Source organism: Sceloporus occidentalis, unplaced genomic scaffold (genome assembly GCF_023333645.1).
Source record: "Sceloporus occidentalis isolate IW3139 unplaced genomic scaffold, rSceOcc1.0.p SCAF_6, whole genome shotgun sequence".
Lineage (NCBI taxonomy): Eukaryota > Metazoa > Chordata > Lepidosauria > Squamata > Phrynosomatidae > Sceloporus > Sceloporus occidentalis.
In genome coordinates, this window is record NW_028316986.1 from 74,548,547 (window position 1) to 74,570,505 (window position 21,959).

At 41.2% G+C, this 21,959-nt stretch overlaps 1 protein-coding gene across 4 annotated transcripts in view; it reads right to left on the minus strand.

The window, feature by feature from the left end:
• PACRG (parkin coregulated) overlaps positions 1-21,106 on the minus strand; it is a 286,639-nt gene extending 265,533 nt beyond the window's left edge. For all 4 annotated transcript variants that reach the window (XM_089530071.1, XM_089530068.1, XM_089530070.1 and 1 more), the window contains exon 1: positions 20,830-21,106. In XM_089530071.1, coding sequence (XP_089386197.1) covers positions 20,830-20,967 — 138 coding nt within the window. In that variant the 5' untranslated portion in view covers positions 20,968-21,106. The remainder of the gene's footprint in view (positions 1-20,829) is intronic.
• Positions 21,107-21,959: the final 853 nt, after the last annotated feature.

Genomic DNA, 21,959 nt, shown 5'->3' on the forward strand with positions numbered 1-21,959 from the left:
TAGGAAAGATTCTGGAGCAGATCATTAAACAGAGAGTCTGTGAACATCTAGAAAGCAATGCCATAATCACAAAAAGTCAACATGGGTTTCAGAGAAAGAAGTCATGCCAGACAAACCTTATCTCTTTCTTTGATAAAATTACCAGCTTGTTAGATGAAGGGAATGCTGTGGATATAGTATATCTTGATTTCAGTAAGGCCTTTGACAAAGTTCCCCATGATATTCTTGCAAACAAGCTTGTAAAATGTGGGCTAGACAAGGCAACTGTTACATGGATTTGTAATTGGTTGACCGACCGAATGCAAAGGGTGCTCAACAATGGCTCCTTTTCATCCTCGAGAGAAGTGACCAGTGGGGTCCCACAAGGCTCTGTCCTCGGGCCAGTTCTATTCAACATCTTTATCAATGACTTGGAGGACAAAATTGGGGAAATACTTATCAAATTTTCAGATGACACCAAATTAGGAGGAGTAGCTAATACTCCAGAGGACAGGATCAAAATTCAAAATGACCTGAACAGACTAGAAAAAAGGGCCGAAGCTAACAAAATGAAATTCAACACGGAGAAATGTAAGGTACTGCACTTAGGGCAGAAAAATGAAAAGCACAGATATAGGATGGCGGACAACTGGCTGAATGAAACTACGTGTGAAAGGGATCTAGGAGTCCAAGCAGACCACAAGTTGAACATGAGTCAACAGTGTGATGTGGCAGCTAACAAGGCCAATGCAATTTTAGGCTGCGTCAATAGAAGTATAGTGTCTAGATCCAGGGAAGTAATAGTGCCACTCTATTCTGCTCTGGTCAGGCCCCACCTGGAATACTGTGTCCAGTTCTGGGCACCACAATTTAAAAAGGACATTGAGAAACTGGAGTGTGTCCAAAGGAGGGCGACTAAAATGGTGAAAAGTCTGGAAACCATGTCCTATGAGGAAAGACTTAGGGAGCTGGGGATGTTTAGCCTGGGGAAGAGAAGGTTAAGAGGTGATAAGATAGCCCTGTTTAAATATTTGAAGGGATGTCATATTGAGGAGGGAGCAAGCTTGTTTTCTGCTGCTCCAGAGACTAGGACCCGGAGCAATGGATGCAAGCTGCAGGAAAAGAGATTCCACCTCAACATTAGGAGGAACTTCCTGACAGTAAGGGCTGTTCGACAGTGGAACACACTCCCTCGAAGTGTAGTGGAGTCTCCTTCCTTATAGGTCTTCAAACAGAGGTTGGATGGCCATCTGTTGGGGATGCTTTGACTGTGATTTCCTGCATGGCAGGGGGTTGGACTGGATGGCCCTTGTGGTCTCTTCCAACTCTACGATTCTATGATTCTATGATTCTAATGCCCTCCTTATTCAGTCACTGAATTTTACTGGACAGACATCTCTAGGCACCATTGCAGTGGATCCATATTATTTCCATTTTGAGTCATCATCAGTAGCTACACTTCAAAATGGAGGGAATTCTCAAGTGGAGTGCTGCATGGCTGTCCTGGGGCCAGCACTGATATTTTTATCAGTGATTTAGATGATGGGTTAGAACCAATCTTTATTAAATTTGCAGATGAAACAAAACTGGGAGATGTAGCTAACAGAATTAAAAAGGACTTTGATAAACTAGAAAATTGAGCGGAAACTAATAAAAAGAAATTCAACAGAGACAAATGCAAATTGTACATCTGGGTAACAAAAAATCAAATACACACTTACAGGGTGGGAGATACTTGGTTTAGCAGCAGTACATGTGAAAAGAACCTAGGGATTATTGTTGATCAAAAATTTAATATGGCCCAACATTTTGATGCTACATCAAAGAAACCAAATTATATTTTAGCTTGCATTAATTATTAGTCCCACTATATTCTGCACTAATCAGGCTTCATCTTGAATAGTGTGGTCAGTTTTGGGCCCTCATTTTAAGACGGTGTGAGAGTTATCTGGGTCCTGCTCCCATTTCCTGCCTGAGCTGGAAGGGACCCCTTGAGACCACCTTTTATCTAAAGCACTCATTGCCACCATTCAATGGTTTGACTCTTCCCTTTTTAGCAATGCATCAGGATGTTGCTGAGGTTCCACTGGCACCTTCCTTGTAGACCCATCTATTCCTTCTGTACTAGCTGGCTCCAACTGATTGGATTTTCTTAATGTCTAATGCATAATGCCTGAAAGCTCCACTTTCAGCAGATGACAGTTTATCTTTTAAATAATCTGACCCTGCACTGCAGATTTGTTTCAAACCTCTATGTTTGGATGCAAAGGTTTATGCCAGCTCAGTTCAAAATTTAAATTTTGGTATTGGAAGAAGGGCTTCCTAAAAATAATTTTGTTCTATCTGAGCTACTTTGAGAGATAATGTTTGCCCAAAGAGGGCTATAAAAATATATCATAAAGTACATGGATCTACTGTGTTTCTCTTCCATTAATCAAATTTCCTAAGCCAGTTTTGACTCAGTGTCTAAATAATTGAAACAGTTGTGCAACAAGGTCATTGCCATTAAACGACTGAAGTGTTGTCACAGCAACTTAAACAACAAGCTGTTTTTTCTCTGTTTGCCATAGTAATACCCCTAACCCATGCTTTCTCCTTACAAGGACCATCAGAGAATACCATTCAGTAATGTTCACACTGTGACAGAGATGAAGATTAGTCTCAATAACCTGTTCCCAGAATAAAAGGCCTCTACACCACAAGAGAGAAGGTGGGTTGACTGCATCTAGATCAGACAAGAATGGTTTTGCCCAAAGAAACAATATTAAAGGCTGAAAAGTAAAACAAAACAGTATCTCTATACTTAAAATATCTGAAAGAATATATTTTAAACACAAGGAATATATACTATTATACAGTTTGTAAGTTGCAGCTGTACAAATACATTTAAACAAAATTAGTACTTCCACACTTTTTAGTGGTGAAACTGCCTTTGAAGATAACCTTTTAGTGAAAAACTAGCTTGAGAAATATTAAGGTTTTAAGAGAGATATTTGTTCATGTCTATCCACCCTTTTATGATTGTTCAAGCATACCACCCCATTCTTAGTGCAGGTATGCAATTTGCTGTTCATAGGCTTTTACTTTCAGGTATATTAAAAATTGTCTTGCAGGCACTCCTGAACAATAGACTTTCTGTATCTCATCCCTGAAAAAGAGGGCCTTCCACATATAATGCAAATTATTTTTAATTAGGCAAATTGGAGACAATATCTATATCCCTCATTAAGATGATTCCTAGCAGGTCTTTTACCTCTCATCTGCCAGGCACCAGATATAGTGAATGAGGAGGCAATGCAATTGCCTTCTAACCATATTTCACTTCCACGGAAGATTGGGTCATTATACTCCTGCTCTACTGTTCTCTAAGAATACAAAAAACTCATGCTAGTATGAAAACAAGTTAGTATAGAGCTCTGCACAGAGATAATAAAGAGCACAATGTCCACACATTCTAGTGCCTGTTCAAATGTATTGCCCCAAGCAAGGCTTTAGGAGCTGGATCCTTCCAACACAGCCTATTAGTTTCTTATAAAAATGCATCACACCCATCTTAACAGTGGTTAAAGCCAAGCAGAAATCATATTTGACCAGAAATGTGAAAACAGGTTTGAATCCTGGTTAAAAGCATGAATTGGCTCTCCATGAAACCTCCAAAGACAAATGATTTGCAAGCATTACATGTGTTTAAATTAGGGATGAGAAGTGTTCTTTCTATCAAGAGCCAAGTGAAAATAATGCCAGGAACTGCATGCTCATGGTGAGAAGACTGAAAACAGCAAAGTGTAGGGCTAGAGTCAACAGTAGATGTTCTCTCATTCTAATGGCTCCTTTTCGTGTTCTCACACACACCCTCTTCCTCTTCACCCAGTGGCTTGCCAGATGATAGACAAGTCATTGCTTGAGGCCTGAACAGAGCACAGATAGAGCGCCACATGATATTAAGTCAAGGGCCATATAGACCAGCCCCTTTAGATCTTTAAAAATATTAGACAGTTGAGATGACAACTAAGCTGTACTATGTTGTTCTTAATCACCCTCAAGTCAGCTCCAGCTCATGGCAACCCTGTGAATGAGACATCTCCAAGATTTCTTATCCTCCACTGCTCTGCTTAGACCCAAATTAAGACCCCTGACCTCCCTGACTGACACTATCCATCTGGTATGTGGTCTTCCTCTCTTTCTAAAACCTTTTCCAGAATTATTGTCTTTTCTAATTAATTGAGCCTCCTCACAATGTGGCCAGAGTACAACAGCCTCAATTTGATCACCTTGGTTTCCAGGGAGATTTCAGCTTTGATCTGGTCAAGGTTCTATTTGCTTGTCCTTTTGGCTGTTCACAGTATCCTCAACACTCTTCTCCCGAATCACATCTTAAATGAACTGATTTTCTTCTTATACACTTTCTTCACAGTCTAGCTCTTACATCTGTACATGGTGATTTGGAATACATACAATGGCTTGGACAATTCCTATTTTAGTATTTAGTTGTGTAACTTTAACACCTTATTTCCTTCATAGCTGCCCTTCCTATTCCTAGTCTTCTTCTGATTTCTTGACTGCAGTCTCTGTTTTTGATCCAGTGCGTGATCCAAAGTATGGGAAATCTTTAACTATTTCTATTTCCTCATTGTTTAGGTTGAATTTATGTAGATCCTCTATTGTCATTATTTTTGTTTTCTTTATGTTCAGCAGTAAGCCTGCCTTTGCCTATAGCTGCACTATATTAGGTTTTTAAAAAAATGGAAGGAGCAGTATTTGAAGATGCTTCTGGAAACTGCCACAAGGGAACACAAAATCTTGTTATGAGCATGTGAACTTAGCCATCAAAGAAGAAACCCACTTCTTCATACAGCAATTTAATCCCAGAAAGATACCTTGAGGACAACATTTATCGTGAGGTAATAACTGGGAAAATTAGAAGCACTTGACTTCTGCCATGTAGCTTCAGGGACATTATGATTAATACATAATCTCTATAGCCTGTTGTTCCATTATATTTTAATTCATTTGTTACTAAGGCCTTATTACTTAAGAAAGCAAGGAAAATCTGTCATAAACTTTCAGAAAAATAATGAACTCTCTCATTAATATTTGTAATTTAAGTTTCCAGTTTGGCAAACAATATATTCAGTAAAATTTCAGTACTTGAATTAAAAGCGAAGGATATGTTTTTCTCAGCTGACTATAGATACAAATTGAATTTATAAGTCTTGCAATAATATCATACTGCAAGAAAAATAGAAATAGAAACAATTATTTGGATTTGAAATACTCATCGTTCTAAGTGGGGAATGATGCAAATCTGTTAGGCTAGATTTTCACTATGTGGAGCACATCATACTAAGCAATCCATACCCCATGTCCCACTCATCATTCATATGATTTTGCCATGCTTCTGGCCACCTTCTTGCATATCTTCTTTACCAACTCTTTCTCCTCAAAAATAACGTTTTCTAATCACTGTCTCTTGCCTACGTATACAGTATCAAAGAAGAGCCTAAATCGTATTCCTGGATAAAAAAAATAACAGAAGAAGACAGAACATGTATCTTTTTGTTTGGAGTGGGGCTTTTTACAATCTTGTTTTAAAAAGTCAAAGATAGTCTCTTGACATGAATGTCTAGTTGTAGCCAATTGCAGGGGGTGGTACTCATCTCCGTTTCTAAGCCAAAGAGCCAGCATTGTCCAAAGACTGCTCTGGTGGTCATGTGGCCAGCATGACTCCACCGAATGCTGTTATCTTCCCATTGAGAAGTGGTACCTATTTATTCTACTTCTATTTCTATTCTACTTGTATTTGTATGCTTTCGAACTGCTAGGTTGGCAGAAGCTGGAACTAGGAGCTCACCCCATCATGTTTTACATATAATAAAAATCAAGAGTTAAAAAGGTATTATAACAACATTTTGTAATCTTCCTAACCCCCTTTACCCAGAACAATAGTAGCAATAAAATTAAAGCCATAAATAAATAAGTGTTATTACTCTGGATTCATTTTACTCATTATCATATACCAATATTTCACTCTACAAAATATTATTAATCTTCATTGACAATTTAATTTATAATCTTGCTGACAGGTGAATTGTGGCCATTGCCCTACTGATTGTAATTTTATTACTTTTCTACAAAATTTGATTTATCCTTTCATCAAATGAACCTTAAAGAACTGTATCAAATCTTACCTGCATTTTGTCTGCTTGAGTGAAGCAAGCCTATAGCATGGATCATTTGCTAATAGTGTTAATCAGTCAGTCACTCCTTGGATGATCTGCTAGCTAACTCACAATTCTTTTCTGCTACAAAATGCCATGTTAGTTTGAATTTTTTTCTCCTTCATCGTCTAATATCTAATTATTTCTTTCTTGGAAAGTCACCAAAAAAAGTGAGGGAATGCTTTCTGGGGGAATGCTTTCTTCATTACCAGATAATTTCGAGACATGCTTCTACATACTGGTCCTGGCTCTGAGCAAAAGTGCTTATTTTGCTAGATATGTGCAAACACTTAATGCCAAAAATCATGATGCATGCTAACCGTCATTTCTGCGACATCTGGTAGAAAGCCAAACAAATTTCAGTGAGCAAATCCATTCATTTCAGTCTGCTCTGTGAAGCAAGATGGACTAATATGCATTTAAGAGTATGTAATGGTACAGTTCCACAAGTTCAACCTCTCAGCATGTAAGCCATTGTGAGGTATTCTGATATACTGTGGACTTCAAAAGCAATTCTATGCCGAATATATACATTCCACATGCTAAATACAAGCAACATTGTTGTCACCTTGTCTCAAGTTTTTTGCAACAAAAGCAAGAACTGAAAATAGAAAATACTTATCTGGCTTGGAGAAAGAAAATAAATTTATCAATTCTCCATAACTCATTAGCATTCTGCTTCTTTTTTCCTCATTATCTGACCTCACCCATTACACAAACCAAGAACATCAAGTGAGTAAGAAACGTAGGAGAGGCAGCAGAAGATACAAAAGCATACAGTTCTTGTGAATGAGCAAAAAGTTGCTTCTTGTTCCCCTGTTCAGGGGAAATAATTGCATTTACACATGTGATGAGAATTATGCCAATTTCTGTATTTTTCCTGTTTTCCTCACCCTGCCCTCTCGCCCCTAAGCCTCTTTCATTTATATAATCTCGTTTTTAACTTTCTGCCTGTATATACTTTTAAGAAATAAATTGCATCACGTGTCTAGTTTAAGCCTGAGGAATTCAGTATCCTACTCTCTCATTGCCCATATGGATCATGGATGCTACTCCTGGACTAGCCTTGCATCATGCATACAGCCATTTACTGCCATATGAGCTCTCAAGTGGACTAATGCCCATAAACATCTGTTTTATGTTCAGAATTAAATGAAAACATTGAATGACCACTGAATTGTCAGTGTGAATCCGGTAAAGAAGTAGGGAGGATGTGGATCCAACTGTCATACCGCCCTGTATTTGACCTATAAATTATGTAGTTATGTTTTTTTAATCATACTCCACAGACCTTTTTTTCAAAACCTCCTGTGGGAGTACGTTCCTGACACATTTATAATATTTAATATTCACTCATTTTAGACAGGTTATTCATTATTAGGATTATTTAAACAGCAAGTATACATCAGCCAAGCACACCAGTCTTTGAAAGCTTGAGAGCTTCAGTTATTGTACAACTATGCTGTTGGGGAGTAAGACTATGATTTGTAACACTTGGTCCCACAATTTCACTTAAAATTGTTTTAAAAGCATCTCTGTTTCCCCCACCATCACCAAAGTAAAAGAGCACACTCACCTTTCAGCATTTCAGATACCAGTTTAGTTGGTGAAATAACATGTTAGGAAAGCTTTTAGCTAAAGTAAAGCCTGACAATCTAGCAATTTGTTCCACTTTTATAAATAAGAACTCTGGCCTTTGACTCAAAAAGGAAAACATTATTATATGTGGTTTAGCTCCGTCTCATTTCTACACATTCCTTTGGAAAAACTTTGCACACCATCTATGTGCACAAAGAGAGGCAATCCTAGCTCCAGTACTTCTTCACAGTTGATTGTCCTAAACTGACCAATTATGACCATTGTCCTTTTCCTCCCAAAATATAAACAGAGTATAAACTGAGTGGGCAACATGAAGTATAAGGTACATGTCGTGCTGCCTGGCTTTATTACTATCAGAATACAGTGGATCTTGGATATGATATGGAGGTTACGAGTATTTTGCGCAAGATTTTAGACCATGCCTTATTACCATTGCTTAATTTCCCCCTTTGTCTGTTCTTGTATCATACTGCCCGAAACCGAATCGATGTCCCCACTATGTTTACCGCGATCAAATCTCTCCAAGGCATTTTAACCGAGTCCAGCATTCACACTGGCACTGCTTCGCGTCAGCATGGTGGTGCCTCATGGCCAGGAACAAACCCAGCGATTCAGATCCATTCAGTAGCTCATTTACACTACCAAAGATCCGGATCACTCCAGCCCTAAAAAAAAGACGCAGTGAGATACCCAGTGCAAATTGCATCAGGTTAAGTGGGTTTTTCACTAGCTCCCCTGAAAATTGTGCGTTTGGGGCCAGTGTGAACACAGCGGAAATAACCTGGTTTCACACAGCTATTTCCTTAGTGTAAATGGGCCCCGGGTATTACTTCTTTAATATAAAAGTTGGTACCACAGGTGGGAATAATACAAGAAGAACAGAGATAAGTTCCTACACCACAATATAAGAAAGAGGAGTAGGAGAATAATATTAATAAGAACAGTTCAACATGTTTCAGCAGACTTTTTATCCCAAACTAGCAATATACACTTGTGGAATGAAACAACCAGGTCAGGTCAACCTTGCAGGAGCAAAACATTTTGAACCTTATAGAGATCTCGCAAAACATTCTTCTAAAATGCATCAAGAGATTAATTCCCTCCCACCCGACCAGCCTCTACTTTTCTCATAATATCCAGGTTAGTACAGTGGGTCCTTGTTAACCACTGGGGTTTGGTTCCAGGAACCCCCTTGAATAACAAAATCCGTGTATGCTCAAGTCCCATTAAATACAATGGTATAGCAAAATGGTGTCCCTTATATAAAATGGGAAAATCAAGGTTGAAATTTATACTTTTTTTGAATGTTTTCAAGCCGTGAATGCTTGGATCCATGTATAAAAAATCCGTGGATAAGGAGGGCCACCTGTATGCTTTTTTAACATACTGGGCTAGCTTGTGAGGCAGGCTTATTTACTTTCCCTTTTTTACTATCTTTTGCTTTGCAGCGAGGGATTCTGAGCATAGCTTCTGTTTACTGAGCTCATTGTAGACAGGCACACACAGCTACAGTAGGCTCAGCTAGAGTGGGCCCTCATATTTTCTCAGCTCAAGCTTTTATTACATTTACAGTTACATAAGTCTGTTTCCCCAGCCTTCCTTCAACATCTTCCCAATCCTGATGCTGCTAAAAAAGAAAGAGAGAGAAAATATATTCCCGCTAAACAGAAGCCAAGGAGGAAAGTGCAGTGGCTAGGGATCATAAAAAGACTTTGTAAAAAAAAAATAACTTATTTTGTCAGAGGCTTTGTTAACTGAGGGCCTGAACAGACAGGCCAAAATAAAGCAACTTTGGGTCACTTTGGAGGTGTGCTGTTTAAAAGATGCACGCATCCTAAAGGGCCGGAAGATGCACTAAAGCTGCGGTTCAGTCCTAAGGACCAGAAGCATGGCTTCTTGCCTCTTCGAGCCGCCTTGGGAGCCGCCACTGTGGGCAACAGGGTTTTGAACCACTTTCAGAAAAAGTAGGTTCAAGACACTTTTTCCTGTCTTATTCCACCTCTCAGACAATGTACAGTCGGCCCTTCTTATACACAGATTTTTTGTACACAGATTCAAGCATCCACAGTTTCAAAATGTTAAAAAAAAGTATGAATTTCAAATATCAAACCTTGATTTTCCTTTTTTTATAAGGGACATTATTTTGCTATGTCATTATACTTAATGGGACTTGAACATACACAGATTTTGTTATACACAGAGGATCTTGAAACCAAACCCCAGTGTATTGTACCAAACCCGGAAGCTGCAATTGGTGCAGAACATGGCAGCCAGACTGGTCGCTGGTAGTTCCAGGTCGGACCATATAACACCTATTTTAAAAGACCTTCACTGGCTGCCTATTTGCTTCCGAGCTCAATACAAGGTGTTGGTTTTGACCTATAAAGCCCTAAATGGCTTGGGCCCAGGGTACTTGGAGGACCACCTCTCCCCATATAATCCGCCTCGCACACTCAGAACTTCCGGGACCAAACTGTTGGAGGTCCCTAGGTCCAACTTGATACGGACCTCACAGAGGGCTTTTACTACTGCTGCCCCTTCTCTCTGGAATAAGCTCCCTGCAGAGCTTCGCTCCGCCGCCTCATTAGCTGTCTTTAAGACACAGCTGAAAACATATCTATTCCGGCTGGCCTTCCCACCTTAGATTGTCTGTTTATTCTCCTACTGTCCTTTTCCCTTTCGACCCCGGACCGTTGTAAACTCCTTTTCTCTTCTCCTTGCCCCTGACATGTATATTTTATTGTCTTCCTGTTCCTGTTTTTGTAGTAATGTTTGTAACTGTTATATTGTATTTTTATCTTGTATTGGAATGTTTTAATAATTTTGTAAGCCGCCCTGATCATATCTATGGAAGGGCGGGGTAGAAATAAAATTTATTATTATTATTATTATTATTATTATTTATAACAAGGGTCCACGGTAATATTTTGGGACAAAAGATGTCTCAAGACATTTTTTAAAGATCCATGATGCAGTGAAGCTGACTAATGTACTTTGGTTGTCAGTGTATTGGTCCCATTTGAAGGGACATTGAAATTCCTAGTGAGATCAGGAAGCACAAAATGTATAGATTATACACTAATCCCAGATTTAACTTTAACTCTGTGGGTGTACTGCACTATATATAGAGGTATGTCAACCAGTTCAGGAGGGGTCACACTTCCCCTAAAGGACTGTGTTCGCAGCTTGGGAGTGCTCCTGGATTCATCACTTCAGATGTCAACCTGAATTGTACAGCCAGGAGTGCTTGTTATCAGCTTTGTCTGATATGCCAGCTGCATCCTTTCCTGGAGCTGGGGGACCTAGAAACTGTGGTACATGCTCTGGTAACCCCATGGCTCGATTTCTGTAATGCACTCTACCTGGGATTACCCTTGTGCCTAGTCCGGAAACTTCAATTAGTTCAAAACATGGTGGCCAGATTAGTCACTGGGAAATCTAGAAGGGACTATATAACACTGATTTTAAAATCTCTTCACTGGCTGCCCATTAGTTTCTGGGCACAGTACAAGGTGTTGGTGATAACCTTAAAGCCCTTCATGGCTTGGGTCCAGGCGAGAACGCCTCCTCCCATATAATCCACTCCCCACACTTAGGTCCTCTGGGAAAAATTTACTGCAGCCAACAAAGACTAGGTTGGCTGCGGTTACCCAGAGGGCTTTTTCAACTGCTGCTCCCAAATTGTGGAATGGCCTGTTGGAGGAGATGCGACATATCACCAATCTTGACGGCTTTAAAAAGGCTATCAAGACAGATCTTTTCCGACAGGCCTTTCCTGAATAACCTCCCGAATAACTGACCCAGTCACTCTGACTGCTGTGGATATAGATTGATATGGACTACTCTAGTGACTATCCCAAGATGTTCTGTTTCCTATTTCCTGTCTCTGATTATTTTAACTGATTTTAATTGTATTTTTATTGTAGCTATTGTCATGTTGGAATTATGGTTTTGATCTATTTTAAGGGGAAGAGAATAATGGGATTTATTTTATTGTGTGGTTTTTATTATTGTAAACTGTCTCTATCTTATAGAGGAGGCGGGGTAGAAATAAATTTTATTATTATTTTATAATTGTAGAACTTCCATGGATTCAACTGATGGAATGCTAGGTTCTACAACTGACTCTTCCAGAGAGTTCCCAACACTCTAATAAAGAATTCAGAGAAGTGTTCCAGAGAATTCTAAATCCTTCCCCAAACTACAAATCCCAAGATTCCACAGGAGGGAGCCATGAGAGTTCAAATAGTATCAAACTGTTAAAATAGTGTAAGGTGGATAAGCCCACTATTGCTAACCCAAAATACATTAGAATTTTAGTGGGGCTAGAAAAGATCATTATAGTTCTCTCACTGAAAAGATTCCTTTTTTTATCCTGTTACATAAATCCAACCTAGACAATGAGGAAATCAAAATACAGTCAGCCCTCCACATTTGCAGGTTTCAGATTTGCAGGTTTGACTATTTGCGACTTTGTAGCTGCTGCTTAAAAAAGTCAACCTCCTCACCCCCTCCTCCTCACCCTTCCTTCCTTCCAGCCAGCCAAAACCAACACTGTACATTTGCCTGCTTTGCCAAACTTTGCCTCCTCCCCCTTTCTAAAGACCTTCCCTTTGAATCCAATGTTTTCATGTGGAGAGAACACAGAAAGATTAAAATATTAGGAACAGCCAATGGGAGCTAAACCAGGAACAGGTGGGGGCTGCTCCCAGGAGTTAGTATAAATAGAGGGACAGAACAGTGTTAGTGGGGTTAGTTAAGAGAGTTTTATTTTACCCTGAGGGGTTTAGCAGCCGAAGAGGCTGAAGGAGACTGCTATGAAGTTCAATCAAAGGGGGTTTATGTACCCAAGATAGGGGAGAGATATTGATTATACCCAGAGGGGATAAGAGCTAGAATAGGACGCAGTGGCTAAAATAGGCTGAGGCTAGAACAGGCTGCAGTGAGGGGCAGTTGGAAAGGGTTTTTAGGTTCCCGAGATGGGGACAAGGAAAGTTCTAAATTAAATATCCTGTGGGGGAAATAGTGCTTGGTGACTAGCGAAGTCACAGATAAACGAAGGGTTAAAACACAGAGAAGATAGATAAAGGTTCTGTGAGGCCTTAGACTGTAAAGAAACATTTGTAAGGTTATAAAGAAACAATTACAAAGATAAGCAGAAGAAACTGTTAAACCATGTAACTACTAAAGTATCTATACATCACATCCATCTTAAATGCCATCCACTTAGAAAGATATTGTATTCAACCTGATTTCTAAATAAAGTCTTTATGGTTGTTCAACAAGCAGTTGTCTGAAGTGCTTACAGAAACATATTCAAAACACTACCAAGAGAGAGGAAAGTCTTTTATGTTTGCGACACATCAGAGAGCAGGTGTGTGGTTGTCAACAAGTAATTGGTGCCAAGCTGGGGGAGGGTATTTGAAGACCCAGAAGGCTGGCATCTAGAGAGAGTTCTGGTGTAGGTGGCACTAGAGGTGAGAACTGAGTTCAAGTGTCGTATCACAAATTAGTTGGCAAAGGACCGAGACAGACAGGCCAAAAGCGCCGTGCTGCTTCCGATACTAGGGTTCCGGAGCACGCAGCATCCGCACACTCCGGAACTCTAGGACGTGCAGACGGTGACCTAATGGCGACCTCCCATCCACACAGGGGCCACCATCTTGATGTAAGCAATGCACTGTGTATAGACATTGCTGCGTGTCGCTTATGTCACGAGTGTGCCAATGACGCACTAGTGACACGCACGTGGAGACCCAAAAAGAACCCATTTTTTTGGGGTTCTTTTTGGGATAGAGGAACACCACGCAGTTTGGTTGCTGCTTTCCCACTGGTATATACCGGGCCATACTGGTGGGATAATTGCCATCCTGTGACATGCACCCACCCCTGGGAGGATCCAAGTTCTCTGCCCTCCTCCTCCCCCCTTCTCCCAGCCAGGCAAAAGCAACCCTGTACCTTCCCTTTGTGGTGAAACATCGGATTCAGAGTGGAAAGACTTTGAAAATGAGGAGAATACAAAGTTTGTCAAAGTGGGGAAGATGCATTATTGCTTTTGTCTGGCTGAGAGGAAGGGGGAGGAGGAGAGAAGATGGATCCTTTGCAGCTATGGCTGCTAACATCAAATTAAAAGTGGAAGTTCTTTGGAAATGTGGGGTAGGCACTGTGTTTCAAGGTTGCAAAGAGAGTTATGGGTGGTCCCCTTGGTGGGAGAGGTCTCTTTATCATTCATGTTGGCGGGAGCTAACATATTCGTGGTTTTTCCACTTTTGTGGGATCCTTGGATCAAACACAGAACTGACTGGTAGGTTGGACTTACCGTGATTGTTCATTCAGGGATGAAAGGAGGATCAATCCATGACGATTTGATTATTCTCTGCGTGCCAACCAGATCTGCAGATTTTCAGTTGGAACCGTTGAGCCCCTTCCCTTCTTCATTTTTGATTATCTAACCTACCTAACCTAAACCCTCATCTCCCTAAACTCAAATGTGAATGGGTGTAATGCTGGGTTTGGATTGATCCTCCTGCCATCCCTGGATGAACAATCATGTTAAGAACCTGAAATTTGGGAGAAAGAGACCATTATGACCTTAATATCTAAACTGCAATCATAAATGTTATCCTGCTTTAGCTGTTTTAATTTTGATAACTAGCGCTCTGAAAAGGGAATCATTTAAGAAGAGATTCCTGATTCTTTGGCAGATCCTAATTTTCTGTTTTTAGTAGGAATACACACACACACAGCAGTTTCTACATTTAACTGGTCAGAAGAATTATATTTGTTGTTTACCATAACCAAATACCAAAGTACTCAGCAGAAGAAAAATTCAAGACCTCTGTTTAATATCCCCTCAGCATATTATGTTCCCTCATTACGCTTTTACAACAAAGTAAATACATAAATAAATGCATCACATTGGGAGCTGGTCAGGAAATCTTATAAGAGGTGGTTTCCACTTCCTCATGTACTCGTATCTGCTAGAGAATTCTGGGAAGCCCTCTACAGCTGAGTTTTGAGTAACGTGGTGGGTCTGGTGGAGGAAGAGAAACGGTGGGGTGGTACTGTCTTCCTTAAGACTCACAATGGAACATGGCTACAAATTTAGCATTTGTTTGTTGTTATTGTGTGCCTTCAAGTTGTTTCCAACTTATGGCACCCTAAGGCAAACCTATCACAGAGTTTTATTGGCATGTTTCTTCAGAGAGAGTTTCCCATTGCCTTCCTCTGAGGCTGAGAGCATGTGACTTGTCCATGGTCACCCAGTGAGTTTATACGGCCAAGCTGGGATTCGAACCCTGGTCTCCAGAGTCACAGTCCAGTGCTTAAACCACTACACTGCACTAGCTCTCTTACATATATTTTACGGCTTATTGTACATTTTATCTAAGCCAGGCAGTTAAGCAATCCAGGGTGCAATAAATTCTCAAGTTAGGACAATACTTCTATCCCATGAAACAAACAAAATCCCTAAAGCAAACTGTATGTATGCATGCTAGATTTAGCAGTTTCCATTACTGTGAAGAGAAACTGCTTCATCTTCCACAGCATTTTGCTATTATATTTATCAAAGCACACACAACAGTTTTTCTAATATAAGGAACGGTGTTGTTTATTGAACTATATTTAGTTTTATGGTATTTTCCTCAACTTCAATTCATTCTAATGATTATATAATTTATTGCACTTGTAATGCACAATAAAAACATTATGAAGTCATTTTAACTGCTGGCAGGAGACAATCGGAGAATATACTATTACCAAAAGGGAAAGAGAGAGACAATATGAGATAATTTCCCATAATGCCTAGCTGCCCCAGAGCTATAAATCAACAGGCAATGTATCTGTAGCAAGATCTGAGAATCCCAGTATTTGGAAACTATTATACAACTTTTTTCAAGCCCTCTTTCAATCTCTCCCAACTTTCCCAAAGGACATGAATGTTGAAATATTTGCAGCTGTGTTCTGAAGTTTCTCCTTGGCTAGGGAATCAAATAATCAATCTATTTGTAACAGAACAGTCATATTAAAGTCAAAGAGACTGCTATAAAATTGATAGATGGCAAATTAATATTTGTAGATACAAATCCCATGCCTCGAAACCATCTCATCGACCTCAGTGATATTACTCCTGAGTAGATGGAAAAAGGGTTGCAATCTTATCCTTAAACTGTGCATGGAGCAGCCCTGAATAATTTCATTTCCTTTTTGACTATCAAGGGCAGTGTCCAGGGCGAACTTTTGCCAGAGATTCTTCCTTCATTCTAGAAACAGATACCGTCCTGCCCTCCCCAAAACCACTGGCAAGATAATCAATGCATTGCTGATCAGGCTTATACCTATACCTGTACCTCATGTCTCAGAGCCCCCCAATTCTTATATTGCAGGTATGACATTTCTCAAGTTATCTGACAGCTCTGGAGCAGGGCCATTATGGGATAAAACCCCTATGCATAAGGCTTGTTGGCCAGGAGAAAGTCATTGAGATGGCAGGTTTTGAACTGTAATCTTTCAGTTGCACTGTAGTAACCACTTAGTATGGAGTAAGTGTCATTGGTTTTATGGGACATACCTCTCAGTAGAGTGACGTGTTGGATGTCCAATGGATAGTTTCATGACTTCCAAACTACATAGGGGTCACACTGTGCTGCCATAGCATCCACTTTCAGCAACTGGATGTGATATTCTATTGCTTCCACTAACTTTCAAGGGTAATTTTTTTGTTGTGTGAGGGGGCCGATACAGCATTTTGTCATGAAGATGAGCCAATGGAGTCTTCCCCCTTTGCTATGAGACGTGCTCTCAAGTAAATATTTATAGGATCCCAGTATGATGTTCTGGTGGTGTTTTACTGCCTTCAGGTTGGCTTTGACCTACAGCAACCCTATGAATGAGAGACCTTCAGGTTACCCTATCCTCAACCACCCTGCTCAGGTCTTGCGAACTCATGGCTGTATGTTACCTCCATTTTATTCAAAATATGCCACACAGTGGCACCCACGCAATGCCACCTAAGCCACCGGGTTTTCCAAAAAGGACAAAGGAGTTTTGCCCAATTTTGGAAAGTATAGTTTGAAAACCAACACGTATACTACTGTGCATATGAATGAATATAAGAAACAGTTATGAAGTAACGGGGGGGGGGGGGGGATTCACTAATGTTTAATCTGTGATAATCCTAAAATAAATTTGATTGGCAGGCTTTATGAAAATATAAACATTATAGAAAAGAAACCTGTGAGTTCCATGGAATGTATGAAACTAATGGAAGCAAAGTATATGGAAAGACAGATATGATGATAGTTAGAAATTCAGCTGTGCCCCAAACTCTTTACTATGTTTATAAAAGAGCAGTTATGCTTTTGATTAAGATAGTAGCGCCAAACTTTTGCCCAATAGGCCAAGGTGCAAGACAAGGCTGCATTCTATCACCCTATTTGTTCAACTTGTACGCAGAAAATTTCATATGAAGAGCAGGTTTAGACTCAGGAGGAGGAATGAAGATAGGAGGAAGGAACATCAACAATTTAAGAGGTGTGGACAACACCATGCCTATTGTTAAGTGATTTTGAACCTATGGCAACCCTAAGGCGATCTTGAGGTTTCTTGGCAAATTTCTTCAGAGGGGATATGCCATTGCCATACTCCTGAGGCTGAGAGGGTGTGACTTGCCTAGGTTCACCCAGTGGATTTACATGGCTGAGCTGGCATTCAAGCTCTGGTCTCTAGAATCATACCCCATTGCTCAAACCACTACACCACACTGACACCACACCACTAGTGGAGAATATAAGAGGCTTGGAACAATTACTAAGAAAAGTTAAAGAAGAAATTGCAAAGGCAGGCTTACTGCTGACACAAACAAAATAATGACCACAGAGGATCTACATAAATTCAGTTTGGATAATGAGGAAATCAAACTAGGCAAAGACTTCCCATACCTTGGGTTAAATATTGAACAGAATGGCGATTGCAGTCAAGAAATTAGAAGGCTAGGAAAGGCAGCTATTAAAGAACAAGACAAAATCCTAACGTGTAAAGACATGCAACTGAGCACTAAAGTTAGAATTGTTCAAGCCATGTTATTCTCCATCACCATGTATGGATGTGAGCTGGATAGTGAAGAAAGTGGAAAAGAAGAAAATAAATTTATTTAGTAGTAGTAGCAGCAAGTGTGTACTCCACAGGTATCTAGTAAAAGGACTATATCTGATCTTCTAGTAAATAGACAGAATACCTAGGTAGGTAAAAAGATACTTTATTGTTACATCTAGGTTCTAGAAAAATAAAACCTACTTTGGTACAGAGATCCCTAAAAGCTGACCTCCATGTGTGTAAGTAAGAAGAAGAAACATCTTTAGAAGGACAGCCTTGTTGGTGAATCCATGCTGGCTGAAAGCAGAGAGAGTCGTAAATCTCCCAACTTCTGGCAGGATAGGAAGAGATAGGAAGTGACCTCTTCACAGCTGACCAAAATGACCATAGGAGTTTATCACACTGGGGCTGATTTCGGCATTAAAGAGAGATTAAAGCACATTTAAAGCATACCGAAAATAAAGTGGAAATGGTGAGTAATTGAGGAAATGATTATCACACGCTATTGCGCAAATAAAGTGATATCGAAAGTGCATTTTCACTGAAATCCCAAAAGCAAAAAGATGTGCATTAATTCTTCTTTGTGATCACTTTAATGGCAGATTTTGTGTGACGTTGTGTGAAATCGTTATGTGTAATTATGCAATTTTTCTGGGATATTCACGGGATAAACTTCCAATCTCCTTTGTGTGATAAACTCCATAGGGATAATCAATGCATCTGTGAAGAAGACAGCCCCCTTCTGAAAAGCACAGAGCTACAAGCATTGGCGCTACTCTAACACCCAGAAAGACCTATTCTGTCTCACCTTCTTCTCCATGAGGCCACATCTGCCCCACTTTCTGGCCATACCTTTTCTTCTGCTTAGCTCCCCGTGTCTTACAAGGAATATTAATGCTATGCCCTGTTTTTTCCCAAAGGTGAGCAACAGTGGTGTTGCCAGGGTGGTGGTTGTTGTGCCAACTCACTTAAGGTATCACCTATTGCAGTCCACACCCTGCAAGCCTCCTAGTGACACCTCTGCTGCAAGACCTGCATGGTCACTGCTCAGCCAGTTGCTTGGTTGCTACTCCAAGGGTGGCAAAAGGAGCAGCGACTGTGTTTGGTTATTTGAACGTGCAGCAGAACAGTAGACCGAATATCAGGAAATACATGTTGGAGGAAGAGGGTGCTAGGGTTGTCAGCAAAGAGGAAAGGTGTGGTAGCCCAAAAAAGTTGGGGGACCACTGTGTTAGATGGATAGATTCAATTCGGGAGGTCACTAGTCTGAATTTGTAGGACCTAAGCAAAGCAATGGAGGACAGGGGCAGGGTGACCAGACTTCCTTCTTTTCCAGGAAATGTCCCACATTTCATCCTTCTGACCAGGGGGAGTTCCCATATGTCCTCCATTTTGACCATATGAAGCATGAATTCATATTAGTATGGGTGCCTCTTATTTAGTCGCATCCTCCATTTCTCTTGAATCTCCTCCATTTTGTGGCACCTTGTCCTCTTTTGCGGTTAGGACATCCGTTCTCTCTGGTCTCTCAGGCATCTCATCCACTGGGGCCAGTTAACAACAACAACCAGCATTAAGCGTAAAAGGCAAAGTTTAGAAAGAAGAACAGCCTTGATCCAAGGTGGAGACTCAGTCAGGAAGGCCATGGGTCTGAGTTTGCAGGAGCTGAGCATTCACGCCTAGAATCCTTCTGTTCGCTATGCTCTCGTTCCCTTGCCCCTTTTCTTTGGATGCCTAAACTTTTTATTTTTAAAACACTCAATGAAATGGTTACTGCTCTGCAATGGCGACTGGGTCTTGGAAGTGTCTCAAGCACAGGGGCGACTCAAAGGGCAGCCAACAACCACCACCAAGTTTAGGATGAAACTACAGAAAGAGGAGAGCCCTTGATTTAAATCAGTGCGTAGATTGCCACACTACACTCATCCCTCCATATTTGAGGATTTGATTATTCATGGATTTGATTAATATGTTCTCTCTAGGAATCTCTAGGTCCTCCAGTGCTCCTCTATGGTCAACTTTAACTAAAAGTTGCACTGGAGGACCTAGAGATTCCTAGAGAGAATACTCTACTAGGCCTTTGTAACTCCTCCAATGCAGTTCTATGGTCAGTGTCTGTTGGACGTTGACCACAGAGTCGAACTGGAGGACCTAGAGATCCCCAGAGAGGCGTCCTCTCAGGGAAAAACATGATGTTTTGTTATTTGCGGTTATTCCATATTCACGGGGGTCTCGTGCCCCTAACCCTAGCGAATGTGGAGGGACATGTGTACAGTCTCATTCCCCCTTTCCTGCTCTGGCTGCCTCCTGTTGCATTCTGGGATTTGTAGTCCAGTGAGGCCCAAGAGCTCTCTAGCTGAGAACTCTAAATGCCACTCCTTAAACTGCAAATCCCAGAATGCAACAGAAGGCAGCCAGCCAGAGTAATTTAAAGTGGAATAGCAGCGCTTATAAGAAGGCAGTGCGGCAATCTAGCCAGTCTCAAAGTTTGGTCCTCCAGAAGTATGGGACTTCAGCCTGGGGGCTTCTGGGAAATGATGTCCAAAAACACCTGGAAGGCTAAAGTTTGGGAATTATCACTGGTTATATATATACATATATGTGTGTGTGGCAGGTGATTTTTATTTTTTTAATTGTTATTTTATTTAAATTAAAATTTTAATCATTTTAATCATGTTGATATTGTTTGTTGAGGGAAAGGGAGGGAGGGGATGTAGAGGTTCATTTTGTATTGTATTGTATGTAGTACCAAGACTGTAAGATTGTAATGGCGGGGTAAAATAAATTGGCACTTGACGCGGTACTAAAGCTGGTTATTTCTGCAGTGCGGAGGCAGGCTGAGCGGTGATTGTGGCGGGAAAGCGTGCCCCGTCCGCCCTCTCCCTCCCTCCCTCCCTCTCCCCCCGAGGCGCCCTGAGTGCTGCCTAGTGGCACCTACCACTGTGTTTTTCATCATGGCTTTGATGGTGAAGCCATCGCTGAGCTGCTTCTTGGTCCTTTTGGACTGCCGCAGCGGCTCCTGGAGTTGAGGGGGCCGGCTTTTGAAGGGGCTCAAGCCCTCCTTCTCCGCCACCATCTTCCCGAGGCGAAGAGAGCCGCAGAGGGGCGGCTAAGCGAGGCGAGGAAGAGGGGAGAGGGAGGGAAGAGGGGGGGAAGAATCGGCCTGCTTGCTGCTTCTAAACACCGGCGCGCCTTCCAGGGACTCCGTTGCTAGGCAACGCGTCAACAATCGGGATTTCCCCGCCTACGTCGAAGAACTCTAGGCGCCACTGCGCACGCGCCGTGTTTGTTCTTTTGTTTTTTCCCCCTCGCGCATGCTCTGTGGCCGGGAGTGAAGCCGTTCGCCCTTCCTTTGGTTTTGCCCTCCTTTTCAAGGCAGTTTTGCCTGACTCGGAGTGTAGACGGTCAGCGTGGTGTAGTGGCTTGAACGCTGGACTATAGGACTCTGCGGGGAAGCCCGGTTCCGCCCTGGGCCCCACAACAAACTCCAGCTCCCACAATTCCATAGCCTTGAGCCAGGGCAGCTAAAGCGGTGCCAAACCGGGTTATTTCTCTAGTGTGGATGCAACCAAAGTGCTGCATTCACACTTCAGAAATAGGTCCAGATGGACACCTCTTTCACTATCTGACTCAGTGCTATGGAGTTCTGGGATCTGTAGTTTGCTGTAGAATGCTCTCAAAGAGAAAGTTACATGTCTAAAAAGGCCCTACATTTTCCACACTTCCACAGCATGGAGCCATGGCGGTTAAAGTGGTGTCAAACTGGATTGTTTCCTCAGCGCAGACGCAGCCTTAGTGTCCCTGGGCACACACACACACATCATATATATATATATATATATATACTATATACTATATACTATATATAATATAGTATGTGTGTGTGTGTATATATAAAATACTAAATAATTGTTGTTGCGTGCCTTTGTTTCTGACTTATGGCGACCCTAAGGCAAACCTATGGCAGGGTTTTCTTGGCCAGGTTTGTTCTGAGGGGGTTTTGCCTTTGCCTTACCTTGAGGATGAGAGAACGTTACTTGTTTCATGGCCGAGCCAGAATTTGAATCC